Source organism: Syzygium oleosum, unplaced genomic scaffold (genome assembly GCF_021117445.2).
Source record: "Syzygium oleosum isolate NSW1041296 unplaced genomic scaffold, Sole_v2.1 Sole_v2.01, whole genome shotgun sequence".
Taxonomy (NCBI): domain Eukaryota; kingdom Viridiplantae; phylum Streptophyta; class Magnoliopsida; order Myrtales; family Myrtaceae; genus Syzygium; species Syzygium oleosum.
Window position 1 is genome coordinate 24,803,761 of NW_026607485.1, and position 17,236 is coordinate 24,820,996.

General features: G+C 39.3%; 2 protein-coding genes across 5 annotated transcripts; one reads left to right on the top strand and one right to left on the bottom strand.

Annotated features, from left to right (window-relative positions):
• Positions 1-10,438: 10,438 nt before the first annotated feature.
• Positions 10,439-14,992, top strand: LOC115676085 (SNF1-related protein kinase regulatory subunit beta-2-like). Of its 4 annotated transcripts, XM_056316497.1 has the most exons (6): positions 10,439-10,628; positions 11,021-11,127; positions 11,319-11,414; positions 12,046-12,224; positions 12,317-12,479; positions 14,436-14,992. In XM_056316497.1, the coding sequence occupies exons 1-6, from the start codon at positions 10,625-10,627 to the stop codon at positions 14,769-14,771; spliced, it is 885 nt and encodes a 294-aa protein (XP_056172472.1). In that variant the 5' UTR covers positions 10,439-10,624; the 3' UTR covers positions 14,772-14,992. The 4 variants fall into 4 exon arrangements, with proteins under 4 accessions (XP_056172472.1, XP_030454813.1, XP_030454814.1 ...); XM_030598953.2 differs by lacking the exon at positions 11,319-11,414 and having other exon boundaries at positions 10,442-10,628; XM_030598954.2 differs by lacking the exons at positions 11,021-11,127; positions 11,319-11,414 and having other exon boundaries at positions 10,443-10,628.
• Positions 14,993-15,365: 373 nt separating this feature from the next.
• On the bottom strand, positions 15,366-16,447 carry LOC115676087 (uncharacterized). Its single transcript, XM_030598955.2, has 3 exons — positions 16,098-16,447; positions 15,919-15,988; positions 15,366-15,815 (listed from the first exon to the last, which is right to left on the bottom strand). Exons 1-3 carry the CDS (start codon positions 16,246-16,248, stop codon positions 15,671-15,673), a joined length of 366 nt encoding a protein of 121 aa, XP_030454815.1. The 5' UTR covers positions 16,249-16,447; the 3' UTR covers positions 15,366-15,670.
• Between the last annotated feature and the right edge of the window lie 789 nt (positions 16,448-17,236).

Sequence of the window (17,236 nt, forward strand, 5' to 3'; positions counted from 1 at the left end):
AAAATATTATAGTCCGACTTAAATGATTTTTGCTGTTTCGTCTAATTTTACTTCACTTAGCGAGGCACTTGCCAACAGACTTTGAGAATAATAATGTAGATATATTTCCACTGAGGAGGTTGGTATAGCGGTAAATGGGTCACCCATCTTTCGTGAAATCATGACTTGGATTCACTTCTTGAGCAGGTCTCTAAACGGCTTTTGCTACGTTGCGTATCTGCAATATTTATTGTATAAAGAGATTTCCTGACTACTGACATCTTAATGAGGCTGCAATGACGAGCTTGCCAACCTTGGTCTTTTGGGTCACTAATGATGCATCATAGCTGTCGTGGGACCTTTATTGTACGGTCAAAGAGGGTCATCAATTCACGTCGCCACTTCCCACTCTTTTTGTTTATCACTTCCCACTCTTTTTGTTTATCAAAATAGTGTTCCATACGTTAGTGTCATACAATATGAGAAAAATAGATGTCCATATTGATGTTTCTTTCTGCTAGGAATGTAATAAATTGTTATTGAGTGCTTAATATGTCTCACTTATTGAAAGAGTCATTTGTAGTGTGACACATCATTTAATATATCGATTTTGTATAGTAGTAAGGATTTTTCTTTGAGATTACAAATTTAGTTACTAATTAAGTTATATACATACAACAATCAAAACATAACGTCCGGATGCAACAAAGCAGGAGTTCGAATCCCAACGTCTCTCGCTCAAAGTAGCTCAGTGGGTGGAAATTTGCTTGATGCATGTGGATTGGACGATTTGTATGCATCCATGGAGATTAATGCGGTTGAGAATCGGATGCACCCGTCATCCAAATAAACAAAATTGATTCATTAATATATTTTTACCTGTCTCGGCGGCATTTCCCTCTTTCTAGATTAAAGGGACGAGCTCGAGATTCGAACTCCGTACCTTAGAAATTAGAATGGAATGTGGGAAAATTCAAAGTAAATACCTACATTTAATTATTGAGCTTTTCGTCTTCTGTAGTTCTAGCAACAAAAAATAAAAACATAAAAATAAGACGAAGAAGATTGAGTTTTCTTTTCTACGATTCCCCTTTAAACATGGGGAACTAAATTTCTAAACCCACAAAGAATTATCATTGCCAATGGATCTTTCAGTCAATAAAACCATATAGAAATTGAAAAACAACAAAGTTCGTATACACACATTTCTTGTGATAGATAGTTAATTCCATATGACAAATTGATTGGAAATACTTCTTTTTATTTTTCTTTTTTTCGCCTTCAACTTGTTTTTCAACTACATCACTTTACTTAAAAAGGCAAATTTAATTGTGATCAATTTAGCATTAGGAGTTTAGGCCAAAAGATTAGGAGCAAACTTTGTTTTTGGGCTTGGGCCATTGGAGTAGGACTCTTAATTGCTAATCTCGAACTGTCGTGTGATAATTCTTGACCACTCTCAATAAACATACTTGGTTTTATTAAGATTATTTTGACGTCGGACTCCCAATATAAAAGGATTCTTTACACATTCATTAATTGTTGGACGGGCGACATATGCATAAATTCGGTTACACAACTATCTTAAAGTACACACGTCTCTCGTCCAACGACAAAAATGTAAAAAGTTCTATACACCAACAATGGATCTAATGAAAATCTATTTTATTTTGCCTCTTTCAAGCATTGATGTTAAAAAGTTTCTAGTTAACTTTATGGAAACTTGGGAATCATATGTAGCGCAGTTATATAGCTTTAAATAGCTCACACGAACTTAATACATTAGGTGTAGTATTATAAGTCAGATTACAAAGTAGAAAGCTAGTAGAAGTTTAACTGCAATGGCGATTTCTTATGGGAGGACCAAATAATTGGAACTTGGTCTTAATCTCTCTTAAAGAAACTGTTGTGACGACATAGAATGAAAAGGGTATGGACTCTTATTTGCATATAGTCACTTCGTGAAGATTATTAGCGTTCGTTTTAATCATAACCTAGAACAAATCTAATAAAGCCTAATCATTGATTTTGAGGTGAAATGTCTCATAGATAGTAACTAGCCTACCTTTTTGCTATTCTATCTACCTTGTTTTGGTGATCGAGACCCCGTTTTTAAGCAAAGAAAGATAGAAAGTTTCTTTATCCCGAGGACAGAAATTTGGGATGTAATTAATTTAACTCACACGTTTTTCCCAACCTTAGTCCAAGCCATTCTTCAGATTCATGTTCTGAACTCCATTTGGGTGGACAAACCGATTTAGTAGCCAGCCACTGAAGGAATTTTTTGCTAAATTCACTTACAAACTTCTAGTGAGTCGCATACAGAAAATGGCAACAACTCTGGGATTTTGGAACATAATCTGGAAAGCTAGAGTTCACAAGTAGCACAAAATGATGTTGTGGAGAATAGCGGTTGATGTCTTACCTTGTCGAGTTAACACTTTTCAATTGCTTCATATCCCAAATCCTTCTTGCCTCTTGTATGAAGATTTGGAGGAAAACTGGGTACATTTGTTTACAACATGTCCTCCGGCGTAGATTTTGTGGAGCCGAAGCCCATGGAGTATCATCTCGCTTGGAAGTTCAAGTCGCTAGAGTAGATGGTGAACCACTTTCTTAATCCAAGAAAGATAGTATAGAAAATTGGTTGGATTGCAAACTCTTCACCCTTTATGCAGCAGTTCTTTGTACTAGAATGCAATGTTATAGAAATGCAGAGTTTCATGATCAGACTATTCCAAATCCTTCCCGGGCGGTTGAGCTGGTCATCCAAGATTTAATGGAACATTTGAATATGTTCAAGAAGGAGAATAAAGTTGAGCTAAGCAAGGAAGCATATTTTCTTAGGGTTAGTACAGACTTCTAGGTTCCTCTATTGAATCAAGAGTTGAAGTTTAATGTAGATGGTGGATGGAAGGAAAACAAAGAGGCTATATGTATTTTTACATGATCGACTAGAAGCTCAATTGTCCAAGCATGGACAAGACGAGGAAGATGGATCTCGCCAATGGAAGTGGAAGTTGCAACTATTTTTCTCCCCTGCAAAGCTACTCAGTCCCTCGGCATTCACATCGTGATTTTTGAAAGTGATTGTAAGGTCTTTATTGATACTATTCAACACAAGGGTCTTTGCTCTTAGAGTATTCATTCTTTTGTCTTGCTTCCTACTTAGCAATAACCAAAAATGGAGTTTGAAGTGGACCAATAGACCTAATGATGGCGCTACTCATGTGCTTGCACATTGGGCTTTTCATCATATAGGAATTCCATCTTCTTTTCTTTTTAATAACTTTACATCTATAGTTAAAAATATATTGTTAATGGAGTCTTCTTTGATTTATTATTTTAATGTAGGCTCTGATTCCTCTTTGTAATATATATTTCGACGGTTTTTGATGGATTAGAAAGTTTGTTTTAGGGAAAAAAAATAAAAAGAATAGGACTATAGATGACGAAGATGCATATTTTTAGGCTTTTTCTTTCTGGCCAATCGAGATAAGTTACAATGTGAACAACTATTTCTTAGTAGTTTTCCATTTTTTATATGTCTTTTTTCACTGGAAACAACTTGCTCGATGCATAGGAAAATATGGGGTGCGATGATCCTCACACAAAAGTATTATGCTAGAGGGTATATATACGGGCAATAGTTAGTTGGAATTCAAGTAACGGCGAACCTGGAATTTTAGATTTGAAGGCGAAATATGTATAACCATTTTACTGAAAAAAAGGGCAGTCTTTCGGAATTAGGGTCTCAATCATTCGGAGAGAATTCTTAAAATCTCGGACTTTATTTTAGGTTAGAGGCGCGATCTATTCTGGCGAAAATGACATAAAAATTTATGTACTGTTACGAGATGTCCATCTCACTGTTTAAACTTTTGCTGCCCTATGTACCATAGCTACCTAGGTTCCTCCAGCTCTATCTTTCAAAATAATTGACACTGGTGCCCTACCAAACTCGTGGAACAGGACGCAACCCTATAAAACAAGAACAAAAATAACAGAGGCACTGAAAAATCCTATTGAATCCTGTGTACCGAGTGATGCTGCAGTATCAGAATACATTGTTAAGTAAGCCAGTCATTGTACGAATTGGGCCCCAGCAATTTCAACACCCGGCGAACATATGCGACGTATCATCTAAAAATCTTGTAACTTTTCTTAGGAAAGAATCTTTTGGGCAACCCAAGAGACTTCCCAACCTACTTTTACCCAGCTCAACCCCTTGGACACGTAGGAACTTAACTGAAAGCCTAGGGCAAAGCAAGGAAGGGACAACTTATGGTGCGAAGGCAATGCTTCTACCCACTTTCGTTGTTGCTTTTTCCCATTCACATGTTGCTGTCCAAGGCGGGCCTAGGAAGCTGACCCATGTTAGATTCTCAATTACTGTCACATCCTCAAGCCTCTGATGATGCCAACTTACAACTACCGGCCCCTTAGGTTATGTTAGATTCTCTTTTTCCCAAAGAAAAAAAAAACAGAGAAAAAGAAAGTCGTCAGGCTCATTCGACCGATAATACGGCGAACGCAACCAATGAAAGTACGAAACTTACCTTAAAACGCGTCAATTTTTAGTGGGTCTAGTGCGAGTCTCGCCGTTCCTTGAAACACACGGTCGCGAGGGCCCGACTTCTTAGAAAGAGCCGAGGCGGTAATTTCTTTTGGTTTTCCCTCCGTGATTTGCTTCTGTGCCTTCCTTGCTAAGCGTTCTTGAAAGGCCAGAAATCACTCATTAGATTCTTCCTGAATCTTTCTTTTCTTCTTTGTCTATGGGCAAATGACCCCAGAGACGAAAATTCCATTTTATGTGCTTAAGAGCATCGATTGCTTTGGAGCTCTGGTGGGTGCTGCTGATTGGATGAACCAAAAGAGAACCCACCATTTTAGCTGTACTTTTGTTGCTATTACCACACGTCTATCGCTCGCCCCGCGTACGTATGGGCGAGCAATCGAGAGTGAGAGAGGACAGTTTGGCAGCACAAAGAGGAGAAGAAGCAAATATCAAAAACCAGAAAAAGACGGGAAAGAAAACAGCGCCACGGCAAAATGTGTCAACAACTTCCTCGCCTAATTTCCATGGCAGGTCACATGGTGGGGCGTGGGGTCTATCACCCAAAAATTGCTGGATTGACCTTTTTTGCGGATCCAGTGCAGTTTCCTTTTTCTTTTTCTTCTTTCTTTTCTGCTTTTTCAGGTATGATGGACTTGAATTTAATAATTAAAATGTGTGTGGTAAATGCTTTCTTGTCCCTCCATCGCCAGTAGTTTCTTACCTTCCTTGGTTCATAATTATCGCGATCGGTCGACCCTCGGCTTGTATGGTGCGATTCTCTGTTCCACTCGAGGTCTGAGCGGTATGCATAGCATGATCTCCTGAATCGCGAGTGAGTCTATTGATTCGCTAACGAATCCACGATTCAAACCTTAACGATTCAAGCAGTTCAATTCTTTTTTGTTTATTTATCAAATGATTTCACTTTTGTCATGTTTTACGACGCATGCTAAGTTATTTACAGTTACGAAATAATTGATAATAAATTCTGCCATTTATAACAAGATAACAAATAAAATTTCATAAAGATTTGTAATTTATATTTAAATACATGTTAATAAAAAATAAAAAAAATTATATCTTTTTATACCTAGAAATTATCACATGTACTCGAAATTAAGGTTTCCTTTTTATAGATCATAAATCTTACTCAACATTACATATTTTATGATATTATTTACAAAGTATTTAACTATATATAAATCAAAATACTAGTTTTTAATATTTTATCAAATCGTAAGATTTGATTCGATTCACGATATAACATCTTAATTTAACAAAAGTGTTGTAGTTTTCTTTTCTTTTTTTAAGGTCAATTTCCATATTTCCTTGTGAACATGCTATATTATGTGCTAGGGGTGAGCATCGGAATTGGACCAAACTGGCAGATTTTAGGTGGTTTCCGATTCCTAAAATGTGGAATAAGTGAAAATCGGTCCTATTCCTTGTTCCAAGTGTGAACCGAACAACCCGGACCGATAGCTTTTTTATATTTTATTTTATAATATTTATTATTATAAAATACTGGGGGTTGTGTGTGTAATTTCGCATTCTTCTCAAAACCCTAATTGCCTATTCTCATCTTACCGCTCAAGCCTCACGCTCAGTCCCTCTCAATCTTGCTCTATCTCGCCCATTCTCAATCCCTCTCGAGCTCGAAACCTCCCTCTATCCCTCTTACTCGACACCATCTCGAGTCTCGACTCTCGCCTCACAATAGGTACAGAGTATGGTGTGAAGGAGCATGTCCTTGGAGTCCATATTGCAATGCCAAAATGTCAAAGTGGTCACACTCTGTTGCTTTTCTTCTCTTACTTTCTATTTAGAGTTAATCAAAAACACCCAGAGATGAAACTTTCTTTCTTCTTCTCTCTCAACTCTCTCAGCGGCAGCAGTCTTGCGGGGAATAGAAAAAAAAAATTAAGTAATGCCAGTTCCCAAATCCACTTGAAAACTTGACCGGCCGATTTCAGTCCGGTCCAATTTTAGGACCAGGTGGGTTAGTTCTTGGTTCCACAAATTGGGAACCAATCCTACTAATCTGGTTTCCGATTCCAAGGTGAGAACGCATCCACCCTAGAACTAATCACTCCTATAATGTGCTACAGATTTCCTTTTTATTGCAAAAAAAAAAATTAGCAATATTCTCAAGTGCTATTCACGGTTCACTGGATTGGTCCAGATATGAAGGAACAGACGCGAGAAGTAGAAGGGAAATTACATAAATTAGTTTTGGCTCTCGAGAAACAGGTGTTATTCATGGTTCATTAGACTGGTTCAGACATGAAGGAACAGAAACGAGATGAAGATGGGAAATTACATAAATTAATTTCGGTTAATTTTTTTTGGAAATTCCTGACATTGCGATCCATCATCACTAATTGTCCTACGTGGCACTCAACCATGTTAGCAATTTCCCACGAAAATTGGCCGGAACGATTATATTGGAATTTCGTGCAAAGGTCTGGGTTTCATTTGTTTTGCAGAAAACATTTTCCTGGAAAATCCTCATTTTCTGGCGTTTAGATCCTTTAGGAAAATGAGTTAATGGAAAATATTTTCCTAGTCACCGAAAAATCTATACTTAAATTCAAGAAATTGATATCCTCTTTAAAAAATTGGAAATCATTTTCCAAAATATGACTAGATATCAATGCTCGGATCAGAAACAGTACATTTGGGCATAGGAACCTTAACGCTTGTTCTCGGGCCCTTAACAACAACCTTAGGCTAGGGCTAGGTCCACCGAGGTCCATCGAGGCCGAGCTTTGGTCCAAAGATGCAAGGCCCGGAACCCCAGTGCTTGGGCTCGGGTTCAAAGAGGTTGGGCTCGGGACACCAGTCCCCTTGGTTGGACCTAGGACTTCGGTACCGTTGCCCAACTCCATTGCACCCTGATCCAGGTCCATATAAGTCGAGCCCGAGACTCTGATACTCGTACCCTGACCTCTAATGCCTAGCCCGAGACCCTGCACCTAGGACTGGGATTATCAAGGTGAGGACTGCGACTTTGGTGCTAGTGCTCGGGTCCTTGACGCCCAGGCCCGTATCCATCCAGGTCACGCCCATGTCTATCGAGGCCGAGCCTCAGACCATGACGCCCGAGCTAGGGTCTATCGAGGCCAAGCCCGAGTCCTTGGCACCCGTGCTTGTGTCCATCAAGGCCAGGCTCGAGGCCTCGGTGCCCATGTCAGAGAACCCAGAGCCCATGCCTAAGATCCCAGCGCCCATGCAGGGGTCCTTAGCGCCACGGGGATGGGTCTGGAACACTAGCGCTCGCTCGGATCAATCAAGGCCAAGCTCGAGACCCAGGCGCCCACACTCAGGTCCATCGAGATCAGGCCCGGGACTTCGATGCTCCAGACCCGGGCCCATCGAGGCAGGGATCAAGACCCCAGAGCCCATGCTCGGGCTAGGCTCAAGTCCCCAACGCGTAGGTTAGGGCCCATGGAGGCTGGACTCGGGAACCTAGTGCTCGTACCCGGATTTCCATTTGCCTATCTGCAAGTCACTAACCCCCGAAAAATGTATGCTTATTTAGGAAAATCTGATTTGATTTTCCTTACCAAACAATGAAAAAAAAATTTCAGTTCATTTTTAAGTTTCAGCCAAACATTGTAAAATATTGTTATTTTACTCGGAAAATAACTTCCTAGAAAACATTTTTCATAAAATGTCACATTTTCCGCGAAACAATTTTAGGACTAAATTGACAAAATTTAAAAATTTAATACTGAATTGATATATGCATAATAAGTTTTGGATTGATTGGACAATTGCCCTTTTTTTCATATATATACTAAGATGATGAATATTCACATGCTTCAAAGTCAGACACGGTGCTTCTGAATGAATTTCCTCATACTTTTGGTTTCTATTTTAGAATAATTAGAGCAGTTCTCCTGCTGCGCATGCATATGCAAGTACTTTTGCATTAATATCATAAGTTCTATTTATTAAATGGATTAATACCGTGAAAAACCCCAAACTGGTACACTTGTAACAATTTTACCCCAAATTAATTTTTTGATCATAAAAAACCTCAAACTGGTACACCGGCGACAAATTTACCCTCAATTTATTTCCATTAAATTTTACTATCAAATTGCTTTGTTAAATGACACGCGGTAATTGACGGATGTACCAATTTTATGTTTCACCCTCCGTTTGTCATAGGCGTATTAGTTTATGATTTTTTGTGGTGTTAATTCAATTTAAAGGAAACTAAAAGAGGGTAAATTTGTCACAAATGTACCATTTCGGGGTTTTTTATGGTTAAAAAATTAGTTTATGGTAAATTTGTCACAGGTGTACCAGTTTGGTGTTTTTCGTGGTCAAAAAATTAGTTTGAGGTAAAATTATTACAGGTGTACCAGTTTGGGGTTTTTTCGTGATAGTAACCCTTATTAAATTTATTTAGCATTACCATATTATGGATGAAATGCGAACATCGCGTATAGGTGGAGAAAAGCGGTTACGGAAAATGTGAGTAATAGTCAGGAGTATAGATTAATCATTTTTATTTGGCTAAAAGAGCATAGATTAATCACTTATCTCATGGTAACAATGTTCCTAATTCGTCGTCATCCTAGGGAAGTGTCATGGACATTACTTAAACTTATGAAAAGTGAGACAAAAGAATGTTTTGACTTAACAATATAGATATATTGGCAGGAAAAACGGTGATTGGTTACTGCATCGAGGGGCGGCTACGATGCTCGTGATGGCAAGGGGAGACTTGTCGAGCATCGATGTTGAGATGGCGGCGATGAGCGATACCAAAGATGCCAATCAATGCTAGTTGAGCAAGAAAGAAGAAAAAGGGAAAAGAAAATAAAAAAAGAAAGGAAAAAAAGAATTTTTTGCTAATATGGAAAAAGCGAAAAATATGTGCTTATATTTTGTCTAAAATAACAGTATGCGTAAAAAATTCTATTTTTTATGTTTTTTATTTTCTTCTGTTTATGTTACGATGCCCGTCAGGTCTAATTTATGATTATTCAAGGAAAAGAAAGTACTAAGTGAAAATGAGATTCGAGAAATTTATATTCCTTCTCATTTTGGTGAACCGATCGCACTCAATTGACAAGCTTATGTGATTATTCTTTTGGGGTACAGGTTGTGTGATCGTTTAGTCAAGCCATTGTCCAATCATGATCGATTTGGAGAGATTGGTCTGTGTCCCGTGCCTTGACATGAACTCCAAGCTGACAACAAATTTCTATCAGATTTTGACGTGCCCGGAAAATGAGCACTTGTATTCATCCCTCTGACTTTGACAATTAGCGAGTTTTTACGAAATCCGTGCATCTCAAGTTTGAAAAACAAAGCCACCGGCAAATATCGATGGAAATCTCACGATATAAATCGGGATAAATCCCTCATGAGGTCTACACATCTAAGTAAATAAGATTGCTCGGCCCATCATCTAGGCCTACTTGGTTGCGGCGAGACTTTTGAGCAGATTAAACTCGGGTAGGTGCTCACGCGCCAAGCGGTTTTATATGCAACCTCTACTTTTATTGATCAAGACTTAAGACGGTTGGCCCCATTAGAGAATCAATTTTAGTGTCGACGACGCATTCTCTTGTCTTCTGCATATTATTTCTAAATTTTGCTGGACGGTCCAGTAAAGGGAAGGGTTTAGGCACATTGGTTGACAGTTTTCTAATGGCTGGATCTGAAAAGTATGAGTAGGAGAGCTTGAAAAAGTCGGTAAATAATGTATGGACCGTGGAAAAATGATGTTATTCAGTATTAACTGTATTTTTTTTTATCAAGAGTATTAACTGTATATAGAGAAGTTATGTTACTGGTGGCGATGACAACATCCGCGGTCCCCCTGCTGAACCGACATGATTTGTCCACTGCAGGATCTTCCAAACTCATTGGAGAATAAAATTACACTTTTCACAGAGAGAGAGAGAGAGGGACCTGTTTTTTTCTCCCTTTTCTTTTTCCCCCTCCTGAGAGGGAGAGACAGAAGACAGAAGTAGTCTGTAAATTTCAAAGGCTGCAGGGAGAGCAATGGTGACTCCTCTTCAGCTAGTTTCTGCTGGTGGCTTCTTCCGATTCTGATTCACGGTGATGGGTATGCCCGCTTTGCTTCAAGTTTCAATCTTTATTTTCTTTTCCAATATGGGTTTTGTCCTGTTTTGTGTTTCAACCGATGGGTCACTGTTTCTTTCAGACACCGTGCTTGAAGAAACTGATGGTTTTTGGTCATTATGTAACTCCACAAAGCTGCTTTTTTTTTCTTGTTTGTTTTCTTCACTCTTCTCTACTGCTACTTCATTCCTCTGATTTTCTTCTGTTGGTGTCGGTTAATCTGTGGTGTCTGACATTCTAATGGGGTTTTTCTATTTTCTTTGGCATTTGGTTGGCCATTTATTTGTTTGTGCGTTTCATAGAGCAGCAATCTTTACACTCATATTTGGCATGATAGCTGTTAGTTTTTTTTTGTTATTTTCCTTCAATCAGTAGTGATGGGCAATGTTAGTGGTAAAAGTGATGGAGAAGGAACTTCTGGAGGATATGAACAGTATGTGGAGAGTTCACATGGTGGAAGTCACGTTTATCCCGAGCACTCGGTACGAGCACCTCCTTGTAGCGCTTTACTGTTTGAACCCACTTTCATGTTTACTTCGGGATCCAGTGATTCTCTATTTATTGCACCTTTCTTTCTTTTTGGGTTGTGTTCTTCTTTGGAGAATTCGGGGAATCTTCAAATTGGCTTATCTTGCATGATCTGTTTATGTTTCCTGGATTTCATGCCTAGCAGGTTGGAAAAATTGGCTGTCATCCTTATCGAGCAAAAATTGATAGATTGTTAGTTTTTCCATCTACTGACTCAACGGCAGCTGATGCCTCTACCGAGGTTCATACATAGAAAGGAGATCTCCTCTCTTGAAATCTTCTCTCTAGAGGGCCAATCACTGCATATATCGCTTGCGAGGGAGCTTTCCTATTCCTTTTGCGGATAGGATAGATAGAGTCGTTCGTTGTGACGGATAAGGTCATTAGTTAGTTAGCAAAAGAATCAGGTTAGTATGATCAATATTGTTTTTTGAGCTTTGAAAATCATCTGAGCTTTGCATTTTGTTTGACAAGACGTTCGAACATATCTACTCCTTAGCTCGAGATCCTTCTTATACAAGCCTTTCAATTATTGATTACTTGTCTTACAGGGAAGAAATAAGTATGTTCACTTGGTCACTTTTGCAAGTTATTTTATATTGCTCTGTTCTTTTCTGCAAGTATGGGGTCATTTATTATTACAAACTATATGAAGCATGGCGATCTGCATTTTGGAAAATCATCACCTAATTGTTAAGTATCTACATCAAGAAGAATGTGTATGTTAAGTCAAAGTTACTCTCCTGCAGAGCGTGTTTTCAGGGAAAAAGCTGGAATTTGCATTCCTCTAGGTCATTAATTGCCTGCATCTTTTGAGGTCTATTGAAGAGATGCATATTTCCCACATTGAAAAAAAGAACTGATTATTTTAGGTCCCGGCGGTTCCTTTTCCCAAGCCTGCTGACATGATGGCAAATCAAAGTCTTGATTTGCTTTGGAAAATGAATTATGAGGCTACCTGCCATGAGAGACGAACTCCGGTAATGATTACTTGGAATCATGGAGGGAAGCAAGTGGCGGTTAAGGGATCATGGGACAACTGGGAGAAAACGTATTCAGTTGGTTTAGATGTTTCTCTTTATTGATTTAATTGGTCTCATGCTTTTTAATTCTTGTCTAATGGAAAAGTTCTGTTTCTATCAGTGAACCGATGCAGAGATCAGGCCAAGATTTCATCATCTTGAAGGTTCTTCCTTGTGGTGTTTACCACTATCACTTCGTTGTAGATGGACAGGTCAAGTGTGCACCAGATTTGCCTTGCGATTTTCATGAACCACGGGCAGCCTACAATATATTGGATGTGAAGGTACGGTTTACATACTTAACCACGACTTTCACTTTTAATTGATGATATGTCACGGTCTTTTAACCCACTCTATGCTCGCAATGCTTAGAAGCATTTGAAATTTACATATAAATGACAAAGCTTACCTTTAGAAGGAAATGGAGAGTCTTCGCTATCATTAATCGGTCAAGTATGATTAGAAGCACATGATTATCTTTTTATGCTCCATGAATCTTCCAGTTACATATCTTGCAGTACTGTCTTATTTGCACAAATCAGTCATGACAGTTCTGAAACAGGTCATGATTTGCAGATGGTGAAAGGGTTTTAACCAATAAACTCAAAATTTGACTTGTGGTTGCCCAGCGATAGAGCATATGACAAATGAAAAAGGAAAATACTCCTAATATCTTAGCTTTATTAACAGACATTCCTTCCTTATGCCTTCTGCAATTTTTCATCAGCAAACATAAGATGACATCTTTTAGGTTTTGACCAAAGAAGATCTAATATCTTTGCCAAAATGTTGACTGAAGCAATATTGGAATAACCAAAGAATGGTCTCCAAATTTTTCCTGTGTATATGCATAAAGTATATAAAAGTTGCAGAAGTTCTGGCTAAGCTAATTGCAAGTAATTTCAGAAAAATAAATGCAGTCTCTTCAACTGGCAATACAATTTTTTTCTTCTTAAAGGACAACGCTTCATGTTCAAGTCTTCCTTTTCACGCCAGATGACTGCTTCTTAAGTAACTGTAGTTGGTTTTATGGTTTCAGGGGGCCTCATTGGATGTCGCCTTAAAGCCTTATATTTGATCTAGTACATTTTTCAATAATAGCAGCTACTAGGGTAGATAATTTTCGGTTCACATTTTTTCCCACGAAGTACTTCATTACCTTGAATTGAATTGTAGACATTTTGATCCTCGAGTTTTCAATGCGCCTGACCGAACAATCTGATTGGTTCTACATGTTATCATTTCATTTTGAGGGTTTTTCGCAACTGAATCGGAAAGTGATATTATTGTTATCTCACAATATATTTCCACACTCAAACATGTTATGGATTAAGGTTTGTGAATAAATTGTCCATGAAGAATAAGCAGACTCTTGACGTGGACCATTCTTCATTGAGGAAAGTTTAAAGACATGATCAGCCTGATTGGAGTGACATTTGTGAAAGGATAGTCCAAAAAAAGTATTAAAGACGTTAATTTTCTCAACTATTTCAGTAGTTGAAGGATAACGATGTTGAAATTCAATGATGAGGACCAAAGTATGAGATATATAAAGGTTTGGGAACAAACATGTATTCTAGTGACCATAAAACTCAGATGTGATTTACACACATGTTGATAAAACAATTTGAACACTGTTTCTTGCTTGAATATTCTCGTTTTACACTTGAATTGAATTTCACGTTGACAAACATTTTGTGTACTGAATCATCCTCTCCATCAGAGTCGGAGACTATAGATGATCGGTTTTCTATGATTGCAATACGAAAGAAGACCCCGGATAACTGGCATTGAAACATTTATGAGATTAAATGTGGTTCCTGTTTGAAACAGTTGACTTGAAAATTGAAAAGCTAAGCTAATACAAAATTATTAGCCTTTTAGTATGCAATGCCATTGAAAAGATTTGCTCGGAATATGAAGGCATCAGCTTGATCGTTTCTCCCTTTAACTTATATTGCTTTTAATAGTATGTGAGGAATGAGCATTTGTGATAAACCTAAACATGAGAAGGATTTCCCTCTTAGAAGTTCTTTTCATCTTTTCAATTCGTCTCTTGGGGGCTTGCATGAGGCTTCATCTTCTTCTTTGCGGACATGCTCGTTATTGAGGAGCTCTTTGCGTGTTTCTTATGCTTTTACTTACTAATGTTCGTCAATGGTAAATTGATTCTCTGTTCATGTGTTTCAATTATACTCTGGTTCATCCCTTGCGGCTTCTCACTCATAGTCCCCATGCAGGAGTATGCAGCTGAAGCCTGTCAAAGCGAATCTGAGGTCATGCATCCTCCTTCCCCTGATGCAAGCTACAGCAGAAATTCCATAATTGACCTCGAATTTAGCAAGCCTCCGCCCGATCTACCTCCTCAATTGCATAGAACTCTGTTGAACGAGTCGTCGAATACAGATTGTTATCAATTTCCGACAAGGCCTAGGCATGTTGCATTGAACCATCTGTACATGAAAAGCTGCGACCGGGGTCAGGCCATTGCCTTTGGGTCCACACACCGTTTTCTTGAAAAGTATGTGACAGTGATTCTTTACAAGCCCTCCTATAGACAGGTGAAAGAAAGATGAAACCTTCCTCCTTTTATTTCAGGACCTGGATAGAGGCGTCTGAGTTTTGTTGATAAAATTTTTACAGTCATGGATTATGTTTAAGGATGAACAAGTGCTTTTAGGTAAAAATCACAACAGCCGGGTGCATTGATCATTAGAAAGCATTTGCTGTGTCGTGTGTACGCGTATTTATGAATGCATTTCCATTCTAGTTTATGCTCTTCTTTTCGCCAATTCAACTTTGGATTAGCAATTCACTTATGTGGCTCTTCCAACTAATCTGCATTATGCAGATTTTCAAGAAGTTGACATAGTTTTGTTGTCTACAAATTTCATGGTGCGTTTAGGTGATTCAGTTGCTACGTTCAATTTGACAAGTGATTACGAATGAAAGAGACGGCCGGATTCTTTCACATATTTACATTTTTTTGGCGAAATACTAACCTGATAAGCTGTTTAGTTTGTGAGGGAAAGTGCTTACAAAGCATTTGACAGCTTGTATAATTTCTTCGCAACTTGACGAATAAAGCTACGTAACTACTTCCTTGGATTTTAGAAGTGCAAATACTTTCTACTTAAGCTGAGCACGACAATAAGCTTGCGGAAGCAATGTAAGGATGAAGCAGAAATTGTCTTATTTAATTTCATTTCACTCTCTTCTGATATACAATTCCGCTCAACCAGGGTTAAGCCTACGACAATGTTTGGCTGCTGCTGCAATTTCTACATCCAAATACTCTTACATCTGAAACATATCATGGAGAAACAAACTGTTTGACTATGTGAAATAAAACCCTGGACAAAACGGATCCTCAGAGAAAAAGCAAGATGGTCTTCAAACATTTAACAAGGATGTCAAGTAGCATTAAGAACTCCAGCCGTGGGAATCACAGAGGTGGACACGGTGTCCAGCGAGATCATCGGACAGGTACCTTAATCCAACCATTGGCGAAAGCAATGGCCAAGATGACGAAGGGCGTCGCCATGCCGAAAATGATGATGTACGGTAAGGGCGTCTTCATAGGATTCTCGCCCTTCCTCTCTCCTGCCGTCTGCCAGTATCTGCAGCATTTTTTCAGCAGCACTAAAAATCTCATCTCAATGGATTCAAAGTCAAAGATTTTAGAGCGACAAAGACAAACGCAAACAATGGCATAATTCTCACTGTTGAGGCTCTTCCTCTCTGGTTATGAACTTTTTCTTCCCTCCTTTCTTGATTTCACCCTCACCTCCCCCTAAAAAGCACCAAGAACACGTCAAGAAGCAAATATCTTAGTACCCATCTGGAGAAACAAAGAGAATACCACAGAAAAGGATTCCTTCTTCACCACCATTCTTTCTTACCTAACTCGGCATGAATCTGGAATCTCTTGCGCTGCGCCCTTCTCGCATCCGATGGAGCGAGAGAGCGAGGGAGAGCGATGGTGAACGACGGCTTCAACGGGAGTGAGATCTTGGTGCTGAGCGAAGTACATGAAGCTGCCTGAGCTGCCATTTCTGAGGAATCAAAAGCTTCTGAGTCAATCTCATATATCTCTTTGCCTTCATCGCATGATATACATGTCACTGGTTATGGGTGTGGTTGTGCTTGTTCTTGCAGTTGCACGATATCTGGTTTCTTGATAATTCTTGATATTTATTTGACCTTATCTATAAGTGATATGGGAGTTGCCTAAGTGGCGCGTTTGCTGTCACCAGTCTGAAACAGACAACAAATGGCATTTTCAGTTTGTGACTCCAAGTTTGTAACTTGCATTCCCAATTTTTCTCCTCTCTCGACTCTGTATATACCTAATTATGGCCCCGTTTGATTCAGCATTTAGAATGCTCATTTGGGCTCTAAAATTCCTTGACCAAATACAAATAGTATTTGGCAATTTTTTTTACTCACTTTGGAGAGATGCAATTTCATTTGAAATGCTCCCCAAGGGATCTTTGGCTAATGCTCCACCGGAGGTGCTTTGGGAAATTACATTTTCGGAATGCAACTTGCACTGTTCATCGACACTGATCATCGACACTGTTCATCTTCCCCAAACCGAGGTCCGGCGACCGCCACCTGAGGGCTAGCCCGACCCCGGCGACCGCCGCCTGGGGGTTGCGCGACCCCGACGACCGCCGCCTGGGGTTGCCGGACCTCGGGCATCGCCGGGGTTGTGCGACCCAGGCAACTCTTGGCCTGGGTTGCGCAACCCAAGCGACCACTCGAGGCCCGGCGACCCCAGGTTGCGGTCGCGCAACCCCCAGGTGGTGGTCACCTGAGGGTCGCGCGACCACGGTGACCGCCGCCTGAGGTCAGGCGAGGCTGGCCAGCAGTGGTCACCGACGGTGGTGGTCGGTCGCCAGCTTTTTTTTTTTTAAATATCAGCAAAAGCCTTTTTACAAATAATTTTTACCAAACGGTATTTAAGCCAAAGTTGCTTTCAAATGTGATTTTAAAATACACATTACCAAACACTACTTGCATTTCGGAAAACCCTTTT